Source organism: Gavialis gangeticus, unplaced genomic scaffold (assembly GCF_001723915.1).
Source record: "Gavialis gangeticus isolate Ggan-Ray unplaced genomic scaffold, GavGan_comp1, whole genome shotgun sequence".
Lineage (NCBI taxonomy): Eukaryota > Metazoa > Chordata > Crocodylia > Gavialidae > Gavialis > Gavialis gangeticus.
In genome coordinates this window covers 64,470,710-64,485,900 of record NW_017729029.1, presented here as the reverse complement: position 1 = coordinate 64,485,900, position 15,191 = coordinate 64,470,710, and the positions used below count along the sequence as shown (strand labels likewise).

General features: G+C 45.6%; 1 protein-coding gene across 2 annotated transcripts in view; it reads right to left on the bottom strand.

The window, feature by feature from the left end:
- Positions 1–11,395, bottom strand: part of FNIP2 (folliculin interacting protein 2) — a 96,009-nt gene extending 84,614 nt beyond the window's left edge. The window contains exon 1 of one of the 2 annotated variants that reach the window (XM_019521714.1): positions 11,089–11,395. In XM_019521714.1, coding sequence (XP_019377259.1) covers positions 11,089–11,183 — 95 coding nt within the window. In that variant the 5' untranslated portion in view covers positions 11,184–11,395. The remainder of the gene's footprint in view (positions 1–11,088) is intronic. The other variant, XM_019521715.1, reaches the window with a different exon arrangement.
- Between the last annotated feature and the right edge of the window lie 3,796 nt (positions 11,396–15,191).

Below are 15,191 nucleotides of genomic sequence, written 5' to 3'. Positions count from 1 at the left end.
GGCCCCCTTGCCCTCTGTCCCACCCACTTCTCCCTGTCCCCCACCTGCACCCCTCCAGCCCCAGGTCCCTATAACCTTTGCCCCTCTACCTGCTTCCCTTTCCCATCTCTGCCTCTGCCTGCCACCTCCCCCCTCCCCTTACTATCAGACATTGCTCCATCCCAGAGAGCATAGCACCTGGAAGCCCAGCCCTTGCCTGGATATGCAGCAGTGTCAGTGCTGCTGACTGGCTGGGCAGGGGAAGGAGTTTCCACGTGCTCCTGCCCAGGAGAGACTCCAGCCCCAGCTGGAGCTGAGCTGCCCGGACAGTAAGGGGGAGGAAAAGGGATGGGTGGGGGTAGAAGCTGCAGAGAGGAAGCGGAAGAGAAGGACAGGAGGCTGCTGCAGGTCTGACTCTGGCCCCAATCTGGGCTCAGAGCCAGAGCCACAGCAGCTGCCTGCTCGTGCCTCTACTTTGCATGTGAACATAAAATGAGGGGCTTCCCCCAACACATGCTGATCAGCAGGGCAAAAACCCTTGTTTTATATTGTGTAAATATGGTAATTGGTGTTGCTCTGCTGCAACAAACACCTATTTGCTTTATGGTGAAAGAGCACAAGCAGCCCAGAGAATTGCCCAGCCCTCCCGAACTGCCCCAGGCAGGTACTCTCAGCGCTTGGTCCTGCATGCCCTAGAAAATTCCAGCCCAGGATTGGGCACTCAGTCTCAGGAGCACCAGCCTGGCTTTCCCTGCTTTCAGAGACATACCCCAGGATCTCCAGGTCACAGCCCTGGAAGTAAGCAAAGTTAGTGTTCTCCGTTTCCAGAGACACACCCCGACTATCTCTGGTACCCGTCTCTCAAAGTAGGGAGAATGTCCTCTGTTGCCATCCTAGATCAAAGGGTGGGACAATGGGTGATGTGCATTTTGCCTGCTAAAGTTGATCCGCTGTGCTGGGACACATCCTGAAGCAGCTCATGCCCTTCATTTCTGTAGCCTTAGTGTGTTGGAAGGAAGAAGCTCCCAAATGCTGTACATTTTAGTGAATGTGCAGATCCCCAAGCTTTAGGTTTTAATTCTCACAGTGAAAGTCTGATTTAACTGCAAGCTCTCTTCTGTACCAGGAAAAACAGGAGTAACTGCTAATGGTAGTAGAAAACTTTTTATCTGGGAAACTTTAAGATTGTGGATAAGAGGGGGTAAAAACAAACATGGAATTTCTCCAGGGACACAGCCTTTTATTTTGGCATTTTATAGACATACAAGCCCATAGCCCCACTTTAAGTACCTGTGAGGTCCAGATACACCCCTACTCCAAAATCAGGGCTAATTTAAGTTAATTACCATTCAAGCAGTATCCGCAACAGACTGCCCCATGCTTGCTTTGATGCCAGTCAAAACCTGGGACAATCAGACCTAGGATAAACTCAACGTCTGTTTTTACCAGGTAGTAAGTTTGTCCTAGGTAATTGCAAAGTGCATCTGTTCAGGTTATCCCAGGATTGCATCACTGAATCAACAGCAGAAAAGCACCACTTCATTCAGCTGCTCATTAAACCATGATTAGAAGGGCAATGTGTGTACATGCTAATTCTGGAATATTTTTATTCCGACAAAACACAGGCACAATTTATCCAGGGATAAATGCAACATCTAGTCCTAGCCCAAGTGAAGCAGTTAACTCCACAATATTTTCCCTTTCACTCTGTATTGTAGTCTGCTTTGTCACTTAGCTCTCCTATATAAAAATATTACTATGGTATTTGTGCAAAAAAATTGTAAGTATGAAACAGAGTGGCGCTATGTGGGCATAATGAGGAGAAAAGACATGCAACTAGAAAAAAATAGAAGAGCTAGAGAATGTACAGAGGACAATGAGAATGATTAGTTGAATGGAGGAGTTTCCATGAGGAGGCACCAAAGAGGCTGGGTTGATTCAGTTTAGAAAAAAAAAAGAGATGCTCGAGGCAGGGACATAAGGGCTTATAAAATACTAAATAGTGAAGATAAAGTAAATAGGGATTACCTATTTACCATGTCGTACAATACAAGGACTAAAAGGTCATAAAATGAAACTAATAGGTATTAAGTTTAAAACTAACAAAAAAAAGTTCTTTTTTTCACAGTGCATGTAATTAAAGTGTGGAACTGACTGCCACAAGATGCTGTGGAAGCTGACAATTTAACCAGATTCAAAAAGGGATCTGAAAAATTCTTGGAGTAAAGGGGCAGATTTAAGGCTTCTGAATCAGAACTTCCTGGACCTTAAATGCTGGAGGCTGCAAGTGGGAGGGGAACACATCAAAAACACTGGTCATATCCTATCCACTCACTCTCTGCCACTGTGACAGGCTATTGGTTAAGATGGACCTATGGTCTAACTCTGATCCAATAACTGGCAGTTTTTATGCATGACTGAGGTTGTAGTTGAAGAATAATCTCTTGCTCCACATGTAATCTGCTTTAGATGCAAAGCCAGGCTCAGTTTATTTACTAGTGTATGGCCATCAGTCACCTATGATGGGAAATGCCCAGAAGGGACCTAGCCAGACAAATGCCTGACCTTCTAGCTTCACAGAGACCTCATCCTGTTATATGCATTCTCCCAACAACTCTATCGTTCATGTGCTACCCCTGGTGCTAGTCCCTTGTTATCCTCACTTTTCAGACACATCTGACCTCTTGAGGGCCTTTCTACATCTCTTTTCTATGAGCTATGCACTTTATTTCCCAAACCCAGTTTTGGTCATTAACTTAACTGGTTCATAACTTTCACTATTTAAACAAACTTGTCTAAATATTTTTCTTTTATATATAGACATTTTATACATAAGAGTTTTGAGTATTCTCCCCATAGGTCTTTGTCTATGTACCACATAATAAATAATTACCACATTTACCTGAAACCAAGACAATTTCAAATTTAAGACAACCCCCCAATATTTGGATTCTAAAAATGGAAAAAGTATAAATTTGTTATAAGTTTCCATGTATAGACTCTAATTATGTAACTCCATCCCCCCCACCCACTTCAATGGGGCAAGTAACAGCAGGGGTGCAGGCAAATAAGCAGAGGGGCCAAGTGCCCCTAGCCACCTGTCCCACCCCATTACTTGCCCCGGCCTCTGTCCCTGCATACTCCACAGTACCTGTACCCCCAACATCTACCTCCCCCACTCCCTCCCCACCATGTGCCACTCTCACCACTGATAATCCTAAAGCAGGATAAAACAGCTTGGGCTGTAGCAGAGTCTCAGTCTGCCCCCCCACCTCCACCCCCTGCCCCACACACATGCTCCTTCTGAACACAGAAGCATGGGGGACAGTTCCATCCTGACTGGGAAGGACAACAGCCCAGGCCACCTCTCCTGTCCTGCTTCAGGGTCATCAGAAAGCCCTAATGCAGGAGGACCACAAACATGTTGCACAGCCCTTCCCAGGCTGGCTGCACAGCAAGCACATGGGGCCAGGGCCAGACTAATGCACAGGCAAACTGGGCACATGCCTAGGGCCCTAAGTAAAAAAGGGGTCCATTTGTGCTTATTTTACGTATTATAATTGAGTGAAAAAGTAATATAAATATACAGTATTAAGTAGGGGCCCACATGTATGTATGCCTAGGGTTAATCTGGCCCTGCATTGGGCAGTTTTACCTGGAGGCAACATCACCCAGTTGAGAAGTACTGAGGTAAACTGAGGCAGCAGCAACAATGGTTCTCAACTGGGGATGCCAACACATTCAAATAAATGGTCCAGGGGTGCCATGACTCTGAAAATGTTGAAAACAACTAAGCTAGACAACCCTATTTAACAGTGGATTGTGCATAAAGTGTATTATAGATGCACGGTCTTTTTACCACCCTTACAACTCTGGATTAGCCTGTACCACGTACATCATGTGGCAAGATGCCCGACTATCCAGTCATGGACATGAGAATTAGGAGGCTACTTTAGGATTACTATAAATACCTATGAGTTAAGTCTTCAGAATTCAGTGCACAGAACTGTATGAGTAATTGGTGTCCACAATTTTGGCACGGCATTCATAGATGACTTGCTTGTACTCCTTTTAGGAGTACTACTCACTTAAAAAAATTAAGAGCAGTCAAAATGACAATCTTCATGAAAGTACAAAGTAATTTGTTCAAGGATACCATGAGTAACAGCTGTGGTGTGAAAAAGAGGTGAGACTCTTCCCAAACTGCACATTAACTGTTACCCTGGAAGACAGTGGAGAACACTCCTGTGTCAAAGCTGGAAGAAGTCAGAAGTCTCTAAAAGACAATAGCAACAAGAGCAGAGAAGGAAACCAAAACAACATTTAGGAAGGTAAAAAAGACTTGTCCCCGCTCCACCCCAAACAGCCCCAAGCTGGGAACCCAGTTTCCATCTCAAAGGCCCATACTCTCCAACATTTCCTTATTAGGCTGTTCTCTTAAATGGAATTGTTTGCAGTACTCTGTTAACTGAACTAGTCTGCAGCTGTCACTCTTGGGAAAGGCTGGGGTCAAAGGGGATGTCTTGTTCCAAGCCTTGGTCTTATCCTTCATCTGTTAGCAAGGATGTCCACATTTTTTGGCAGGTATGCCACAAGTTAACCTAAGAGCCACTCCAATTCCCTTTTCCATCTGCTGCCTTGCTTTCTGCCCCATCTGCTGCTGTGTTGCCTGTACCCTCCTTAATCTGCCACATGCCACAAAACAGAGGTTGCCTATGCCAGTTATGGCACACGTGCTGCAGGTTCACCACCTCTGATCTAGACAGGGGTAGGCAAACCCCAATGCGGGTGCCAGAGCAGAGCACACAAAGACATTTTGTTTTGCACGTACGCCTCGGGGCGGACAGTGGGGAAGGGAACAGCGCTGCACTGCAAGGATTGGGCCCCTTGTGGCTCCCCCACCATGCCAACATCTTAGAAGTCGAGGTTGCAGATATTTTTGGCACTCTGACCAAAAACACTGCAGACCCCTGATCCAGACCCTTCATTTAGTGTTCTGGGCCTGTACTCTGATTGCTTTGGAAAGCCAGGTGAAGCCTAAAGTCAAGCTGTTTCCAAAACAGCCACTTCTAAACCTTTTTAGAGATTTGGGAATGTATTTTTTAAAAGTATTTAGAAACCTAAAAATACATATGGGTGCTTAGTGCCTTTTGTGGCTGTTGTGCTATTTGGTTACTTATAAAGTAAGGAGCTCAAAAGCAACCCAAGTAGGCTTTAGGAATTTATTGGTGTGTGTATCTTTTTAATAATAATAAAACACAACTGACATACAAGTATACTCACAGCTCACTACTGCTTTCTTTCCTTTTACAGAGGGTGGAATATTGCCAGGCTTTCAATGAAGTGCTGTGAAATAATGCTTAGCAAGTGGGATCTCACCAAGCATTTCAGCACTATGACCAAAGGAATTACTAGCATCAACTGCCAAGTGAATGATCTCATATACCAAGGCTAACAAACTGTTACCAGCCAGAAATGCTGTACAATGTACATCCGTTCCATTGCAAACACCAAAAGAAACAGTGGGTATTTAAAACTGAAGTAACAGCCTGTTTGCCAGTTTCAAATGCAGCTGAAAGATGATTTCATCTTTTATAGCATGTGCGTTAAAATGAAGATATATCCTCTCTTACATTCTCTCATTCAGTTGCCAAGAGTGAGGTGTTTTTATTGAGGTTATGAAGCAGAAACCAGACACTGACAAATGTAAAAGATAATGCAGAAAAGCATCCAACGTATTTTGCTTTCCACCTTGACATGTCCTGGAAATCACAAACTTCACACCAGCCCCCCTTTCCTTTGTAAAGATGTTTGTATAACTTTAACCCTTAACTGCTTGATCATGGTAAGCCCATTTCAGTCTCCCATGCTGAAAGATATGGTACCAACATTACTATTAAACCCTATTTTAGAACCAAAATGATGTATAAAAACTTTGAGCCTTTTGGAAAGGGCAGGATACAAGTGTGACAAATAAACTTGTCCAAAACCCAATTCCTCTCTCTAAAGCTATCCTCTATTATTATGTTTGATTTGAGGAATTCACTGCAATACATTCACAGTGAGACACTTAAGTTCTTGTAGGAATATTTTACTTGTCTCTCCAAAGCTCAGCATGTCTACTGCCTGACTGTCTTAACAGATTTTCTGTTGAGCACATGGACATGGAAATAACCCATGATGTTCAAAATCAGTTATCCAATCTTGTTCTTTGAAGTACAGCAGTATCCGATATTGGGGGTCTGAGGATTGCTTGGGGTCTTAACACAGGTATGTGCGTTTTTCTGCAGGAAGTATTGAAGGTTTCTTAGAACACTAGAAGAAAGCCAAACACCAAACTAAAACCAATTAAGTATTTCTCATCTTAAATACCATACATTTCTTCTAGTTACAAAACTGAGTCATTTGGAAGATAGCAAGGAATAACAGGAAGGAAAAAATAATCAATTAAAAATTTAGAATGTTGGAACTGGTATACAAAATTTGCTCACACACACCACATTATACTATAGACATTCTTTTGTTCCTCAAGCACATCATAACTTGTGATGTATGCTGTAGGTGGCATGCACAACCTCTGCGTGCAGCACCAAGCAGATGAGGGAAGGGACAGAGAATGCAGTGGCAGACAGAGCAGGGAGAAGAAAGCTGAGCAGCGTATTAGATAGGGGAATGGGATCAGTGGCACTTGAGGAGTGTGCGGGGCCAATTTGTAGGAACAAAAACATTGGTACCCATTGCTTTACAATTTGCACTTAAGCCCCAACATAAATATTCCCCCATCCCACTATCCAACCTAATCAAAAGGAGGGGAAGGAGAGCCCTGACATTTCAGATAAACGTGTTCCAACCCCAACACTCCTACATTCCCCCTCTCCATTTCAGCAGCTGTAGGCCCATTCTAGTGTCCCCATATTCAGATATAGGACCCAAACCTCTTTTACCATGAAATAGCTACAGTTTACCTTAGCTAGGAGTTATGGGTCTTTCGCCATGGACTTACTGAGTGGAAAAGGAAGGAAAGGGAAAAATATAGTTATTAAGAAAAAAAAAAAAAGCAGCACACATTCACAGACATTAACAAGGCTTGAGAAATTCACCCATCAGTAAATTCACCCTTCTCACCATCTCTAGTTTCTGAAGAAAACAAGCTTTCTGGTTATAAATTGAGTTCTCTGCACTTCTTAGATGTAAATACAATTCTCCAAAAGCAAATCTTAGAATGGGAAAAGGGGTGGGGGAGAGGAGGGCAACGGTTTTGGCAGGCATGGAACAAATTAGCTCTGCTCTCTCTATGAATACCATTACAATACCTTTCTCTGCAACCTATGACTCTGCTTTCTGCTTCTCATCTGCTGCTTTGCTGCCTGTCCCCTTCCCAATCTGCCATGGGCCATTCAGAAAGCCTGCCCATGCCACAGGTTAACCACCCCCATCTTAGAAGTACCATCTTCCCAAGTTTGCAGATAAACAGTGTTCAGGCCTTGGCTATTGCTACTAATCAAGGAGCAGTAGAGGAAATTTAATAAGACCGGATCAGTTTCCCAGTAACTCAGGACCTTGGGAAAGAGGTAAAATATACAGGTATTTCCTAGTTTCACAGGGAGTGCTAAGGAAACCAAGGGTTGATCAGTAAAAGGCAATTACTTAATGTAGGAGGGTAGGAAAGTGATTGGCAGGGGAGTAAGAATTACACAGAACCTCTTTCTGCTCATCTCCCTGCATGTATCAGCCATATGTCTCTCTCTCTCCCTGTTTGCGTTAGAAGATTTGTCCTAATAGGTGACTGGTTGAACCACACCATGCCAGGAGCCCGAGAGACCCCAGAATACTTGCTGCTGACTGCCAGAGAAGTAGTACTGGGAAAGGAGAAAAGAATTTAGCTACAGGATCATGAGATCCCTTCCAGCCCCATTTTGCTATGAAGTCATCTAATCCAGCCCCCTGCCCAAAGCAGGATCATCCCTAGCTAACCCAACCCAGTCAAGTGTCTGTCTAATCCACTCTTGAAAACTTCCAGGGATGGCAATTCCACAGCCTCTTTAGGTAGTTGATTTCAATACTTAACCACCCTCATAGTGAGACAGTTCTTTCTATTCTGCAATCTAAATTTCCTCTAATGCAGTTTAAGGCCACTGCCCCTAGCCCTGTCCCCTAAGGGCACAGAGAAGAGTCTCTCTCTAGCCTCTTTATAAACTTCCCTTCAGGTGCTTGTTGTCAATAATCCAGAATCCTTGCCCTTTTCTCTGCAAACTAAGGTATGCACTACTATCAAAAAGGTTCCTTAAAGAAGAGACGTGAAACATTTGGTGGGGTGCGGAAAAAGATAAGTGAGGTATTAACAGGCATAAACACTCTGGACATTCCAAGGACGCAAGAAAAAGGATGGGTAGAAATGGGAGAAAGAAGGGGAGAGAAGAGAAAACCAGAGAGAGTTTGGGGACAAGATGACAGACCACATCTCAGAGCAAATGCCCATGGTACACAGGGACATATAAAAGCAGTTTGGATCTGTTTGAATTTTAGAAGTCCAGTAAAACACAATATTAATTTATTCTAAAATTTAGGTTTGTAACATACCCTCTGAAAGGTAGACCTTACTTTAATATAGGCCCTGATCCTGAGATAGCTCCATACGGGTGAGCTTCAGTCATTTCAGTGGGATTCTGTGGAATGGTCTGCTCACGTGAAACAGATCTGCAGAGCGGTTTCCAACTTAAGCTTCCAAAACCAAAACAACTTAATTACTCTTAACTAGAAACAGCCTCCTTAATGCAAATATGGAACAATTGTTTGTGTTTTTTCAGGTATTCAGGTTGTAGCTGTATTGGTTTAGAGGAAAAATCATTCAGGACATGTGGTAAAGGTGGTATCCTTTATTAGACCAACTAGATTTTTGCAAAAAATATTCTTTAAGTGCAAGCTTTCAAGAGCAAACACTCTTCATCAGACATCGGAGAAAAGATTGTAAAAGCTCTCCTGGGTAGAAAATTAAAGTTCATATTTTGTAGGAGATATAAAGGAGGTAAAATCTCCTGTTCAGAGAAGTTCACTTTATATGGAGATTAGGCTCAGAGAAAACTCCACTGTTTTTTCAAACTTTTTTCCCTGTTCACTAGGTATCTCTCAAGACTTTAACCCATGCTATGAATTATGAAGGGACTGTACAATTTGGGAACAGCCACTTTAAATCAGCCTGATGCGCTAACAAGCGTTTTAGGATATAATGCGGCAACAAGAATAAAACCCAGTGACCCAGCACATTAACAGGAACTACTTAGAATCTAGATATCTAATCATAATTTGACATGACCCAGTTTTGGCCTTGAGCCTATAACTGGCTCCATATGGGTGGCAAGCAGCCCAGGCAGACCACCTCTTAAGTAAAAAAGATTCGATGTTGGTAGCCACTTGTACTTTCACTACCCACAAACCATTCCTTAGGCACACTCTCCCTCCCCAACATTCTTTGCATTTCATGCACAGGAAGCCAGAAACCTTATCAACCTCTATACATTATCTACTCACACAACCAGTCTACTCATGTTGAGCAGAGAGAGATGATATGTGAAGTTTTGCTGGACACACATAATGCAATCGCTCTGCTGGCCATGACTAGTTTGGTCTTGTGACTAGACAAGAGATTAAAAAGTGACAAGATTCCAATCTTTCAGCTTGCTCAAAACGCTGTCCCTGAGGGTTAAAAAACAAAACAGAAATGTAATGTCAGATCAATTACATATCTAGGACCTGGAGTCACTGTGTAAATTTCACATGCCATAATTTGTGAAACATGTAACATGCAGTGATGAGAGGCCAGATATTCCACATGCTAGGGATAGGTCAACTACAAAAAAATAATTTGGAAACTTCATTCTATTAAAAAGTTAAACCACTAAATATTTTGATGCGTCCCCTAAAGTTAAGCCAGTAAATATCTTGATGCAACTTTCATACAAATTACCTTATCAGCAAAACTAGGACAGAGGCAGAAAGCCTTCTGTGATATTTTACACCAAAGCAAGCATTATAAACTACACAAGAGTTACGAATACGAGGAGACTGAAACTCAGATGTAAGATGACAGATATCAGGCTGAAGAAACTGATCAGAGGTATAGAAGTTATTTATGTGCAGTAGTTTATGCTCCTATTACTCCTTTGCATTTATGTTTAAACTTATTTATTTAAGGGCGTTGATAGGGGAGTACCAAAATGACAATTCACAATTATTTCTAATTTTTGTTTTGTTTTTGCTCAACTCGCACATTAGAGTCTTTGTTTTAAGTCGATTAGGAACAAAGGCGCGCCTCACCTGAAGGCAGGTACTCTTCCTTCGGACCCTTGACAACTCTGGCATCCGTTTTGCAGCCTACCTCAGACATCTCTATTCTGTGCCTGCAGAGTTACGGCATCTGTGGCCCAGTGACTGCAGCGTGTTCAAAACCCTGGAGATCTTAACAGCAATCCCAAAGGCCCAAGCCCACACCCCACCAAAAAAAAAATGGAAGCTGGGGCACTTACAGCAAATGCAGAATACCCTTAAAATATCTAAACCCACAGGGAAGGAGCTAGACCTTGTTTCATCGGGAGAAAAAGAAGGGAGCAGAAGCAGCAGCACCCAAACAACCGCACACTTATAGGTGCAACAGAGCAAAAATAAACAAACACATTGTACATAATAAAGGTGAAGACCCTAAAAGGCAAGGCGGCGCCAGAGCCCAAACACCTACCCAGCTGAGCACTAGCACAGCCACCAGGCTCAAGGAGGAGGTTGGGTCCCTTTTGAAACAGGTGGCAAACATGCACAATGGGTGCGTCTGCATGTGCATTGGTGTGCTTTTATTAACGCTCTCCATGGAATACCTCCGGTATGAGGCACTAAACCCAACAGGAGCCCCTAATGCACAGCAGTGCAAACAGTGATGCTTCATGTGCAGCGTTAACGCGCACGTGTAGATGCGCCCCAAAAAGGGCAGCCCCCAGAGTGCTGCCCCAAACCCGCTGGCCGGAGGGAGCAGCGGGGGAGGCGGCCCCTGGCTCGGGGCAAAGCCAAGCGTGCGGGGCCGCTTCTCCGCAGAGCCGCGTCCCGCCCTGCCCCGGGCCTCACCTGAAGGCAGGTCCTTCCTTCGGGGCGCGGCGCGGGGGAGAAGCGGCGCTGCTGCCCCTTTTGTTGAAGAGCTTCTGGAGCAGGGTGGGAGCCATACTGCCGCTGCCGCCGGAGGCTTAGGCGGCAGGCGAGGGGCGCGCGGGCGGCGGCTGCATCCCCGCCGCAGCGCTGCGGGGCCGAGGGGCGAGGAGGCGGGGGAGCCGGCAGTCATATGACGGCGGGAGGGACGGAGGGAGGGAAGGAGGCGCTGCCAGCTCCGGGGCCAGAGATCGAGCGCCCGCGCCGCCCGAAGGCCCCGACCCCCGGGCAGAGCTTGCAGGGCCCCGAGCTGCCTCTTGACCCGCGCCGGGCGTAGGCACGGCCCGCCTGAGGGAGCCTCTCGGCCGCCCCCTGCCGAGCATCCAGTGGACACGCCTATCCGGCCCCCTTTCAAACACTTAGGCCCTAGCCTCCCTTAGTCGGGGGGGCTGCGGGGAAAAGGGGAGACAGCTTTTTGGGAGGGGACAAATAGTGAAAAAAAACAAGGAGGGGAGCACTGGTCGGAGGTTCAAAACAATTGGCGGCAGGAGGTGCACGTGCACCCCCTGCAAAAAGGCGCTGCCGACAGTGGCGCCTGCAGGTGGTTGCTGCTTGCCACCCACTGCCGACATCGCCAGCAGCCTCTGCGGGCAATCTGCGATCCCCGCTGGCACTGAGCAGAACGCACCCGGCAGCGCCCACCGGCCCTCAGATGAGTCCAAGGAGCCAGCCCGATGATACAGGGAGTCCTTGACTTAACACACTTCGAGTTACAACGTTTTGCATTGATGCTGTTTATAAATTAAAGCCCTGTTTCAACTTTCTGACGTCAGAAGCTTGATCTGACGCCTGGCCAGCAAACAAGTTCGCTGTGTCACCCATCTCCCTGGAGAACATCTGTCCAAACTTCCTTGGACATTTTCTTTAAGGAAGCAGACAAGACTCCAGAAAAACCTGCAGCCAAGACTCCTGAGAAGACTCCAGTCAAGAACCCTTCAAAAAGTCCAACCAAGAGCCTTTCAAAAAGTCCAGCAAAGTCACCTCAAAGAAGTCCTTCCAAATCAATATGATTGCTATTTATGATTTTAAAACATTAATTTAGCAATATTACTCACCTATAATTGATTGAGTACAAAATTCTGGGTTATTTTTGGTGAAAATAGGGTATCGGGCCTTGGTCAGGAACCAATCCCTCATTTATAACATTGTTTCCTATGGGAAAATCGTTTCCAACTTACAGCGTTTCAAGTTAAGACACGGTTTTCAGGAACAAATTATGTCATAAGTCCAAAGATGTCGTAAGTCCGAAGATGTACTCTTCTCCGAGATGGGAGTGAAGCAGGGCAAGGAAAGTGGCCCCACATTCCCCGGGAATCCTCCCAGCTAGAGCATCCTTCCTGGTCAAATGCACAGCCGGCTTGGCCACAGCCAGGAGGAAGTTGACCAGGAGGTACCTGGACTTGATGGGGCCACAGACAGGGACTAAATGTGGGGGTAGGCAACCCTCAGCATGGCTGCCAGTGTGGCAAGCAAAGGCATTTTGCTTGGCACATGTGCTTCAGGGTGGACCATGAGGAAGGGGCTTGGACTGTGTTGCAGCAACAAGGATCAGGCCCCTTGCAGCTCCACCGCTGGCATGCTGACATCTTACAAGTTGAGGTTGCCAGGGTTTTTGGCACCCTGCTGAGCCCTGATCTAAACTCTGCCCTGACGCAACAGGGACCTGATACCCTCATCTGCCCCAGGGGAGCCACAGCAACCAATGTGCTGCTTCTGTGAAGTGTTGTCAGTCTCCGGTGGAAACCAGGCTTGTTGAGGCCCCCCCTCCTGTGGGAAGGTTGCTGAGCCTCAATTACTAGGGTAGTGTGTGGGTTGCAACTCCAAACGGGGTCGCAACATCAGTAGATGGGGTTATGGAGGTAAGGGGGTGGCATAGGCGATGTGTGGGCGGGCACATGCCCCTCCCCCCCGAGACTGGCCGCCACCAAAGCTGCCACTGGCTTCTGCAGGCAGTCGCTGCTCCCCTCCCCCCCACCCAGCTGGCCTCACTGCAACGCCACCAGTCACAGGAGGCACCAGTCATTCATGGCAGGTATTGGGCTGGGAGTAAGGCGCCACGCTGAGGAAACAGGGCCAGAAATGGGGTCCTGCTGAGGAAAAGTTTGGGAAGCACTGCACCAGGGAACTGACCAGAGCAATGGTTGGAAAAGAGGCTTTTTATGGCAGTGCATAAAAACCCTGGGTTGAATTCAGGATTTCACAGGGCATCAAACCCCAAGCAAGTCCTGGGCTCCAGAGCATCCAGGTAGGTTCTGATCTGAGCATGCTCCAAGGCCCCTTTCCCCGAGTCAGGGCAGAGGTTAGACAGTGGTTTCATTCCCCATGGGTTGCATAGGGCTGGTGCTGCCTCAGGCGCTAGGTGACGTCTGCAAGTTTGTTCCAGCCCCACTGCTCTCTGAGTCCATGCATCAAATTTGGAGAGGTCTGGATCCAGCTGTCCTTCCGATCCTTGTTCCTGCAATGGACCAACAGGACACATTCAGGCGTTCCTCATGCTCCTACATGATGTGCCGCTGCTACTTATCCCTGGAGAACCAAATGTCCGCACTTGTGTGTATGCAGCCCTGACACAGCAAGGACCTGAAGAATCCAGCTAAGACTCCACGTGTGGTTTTTGCTCCTTCTGGTTGTTTCATTTCTCAGGGAAACAGTCTAGACTAGAGTGATGCCACAGTCCCACCCAGAAATCTCTTTGTTTTGTCAAAAAGATCCCATTGCCTCAGTATGGCAAAGGCTTATGTTGCATGGGAACTGAGGTTAGACTTAGTCACAGCCTCAAAGTGAGAAAATTATTTCTGTTCTGCAACCTAAGTTTCCTTTGGATGCAGTGATTCTCCCTTTTCTTCCCTCATCAGCTCCACAACTTGCAGCCTCCCAAGGACAAGGAGGGTGCTCTGTTGAGTCTGGCCTCTGCACATCCTTGATGGAGAATTCTGTTTTAGAAATTCTATACAAGCCCAACATGAAGGTCATTGTGGCTGGCAAAGAAGGTTAGTAGAAATGAATGAAAAATATGTTTCTGCAATTTAAAAAAAAAGGCTCTCTTTTGTCCACTAGCTGCATCCTAATTAGTTCACATCTGTACAGATCCTGTTTGGATACCTCAAGGTGGTAGGGCATATGAACAGCTTCTACCATTGTACTATTTGGCCCTCTGTAAGTTAGTTATCTGGCTCCTGAAATGAGCAATGAACCATACCTTGCCAATAAAATTCTCAAGCAACTTTTAAAGTTGCAAAGACTCTGGAAGCTAATCTACCTGATATAAAATAGATGTCTGATACAAAACTGTTTCAGATACAAACTGTGTGTAATGGTATGCACTCAGCTGGGCACCAAGATGCATAAACAATCTGAATGCCTTTCACAAAACCATTCTGACAATTTTTGATAAACTGGAGTAAACGCAACCACATTTTTAGCACAGGACCATGGAATGATTTTCATAACCACTGTGCGGTAGTACAAGCTAGATAGAGTTAGTCAGAATAGACAGTCCGATTCTTCACAATCTCCTAAGAGCAAAACACAAGCAGGATCAAAAGAGGTAATCACAGTTTTATGATGCAGAAGGGCTTTTTTCAAAGCCTTCTCTCTTCTCAGGTGACTGCGTGACTAGGAAAGTGACAGATTAAAATTTACCTATCTCTAGTATCTATCTGAATTCAGACTCACTGTTTAGTGTGAGATGCAATCAAACTGATGAAGCTCTTTAGTCAGAAAAAGCTAATCTTTATGGACTATCAAAAAAACTTTGGTACATACACAACTTTCGGATCATTGGAAGCTTGGATAATCAGAGGCTGCAACTCTAGACATCTGAAGTTTCATAAGAGTTAGTTCTCTGACTGCAAAGTTTAGGAGCACCCAGGACAGGAAGGGAAGGAGGCGAGTCTGCCAACATACATCCCTCAATCTGGAACCAGATCAAAGTTTCAGTTCTCTTTGGATTAGAGCTTGTGACTGCCTACTCCTTCTGAATTCTGAGTACATCATTTTAATTTCAGCTACGTAAGGTTCCTAAA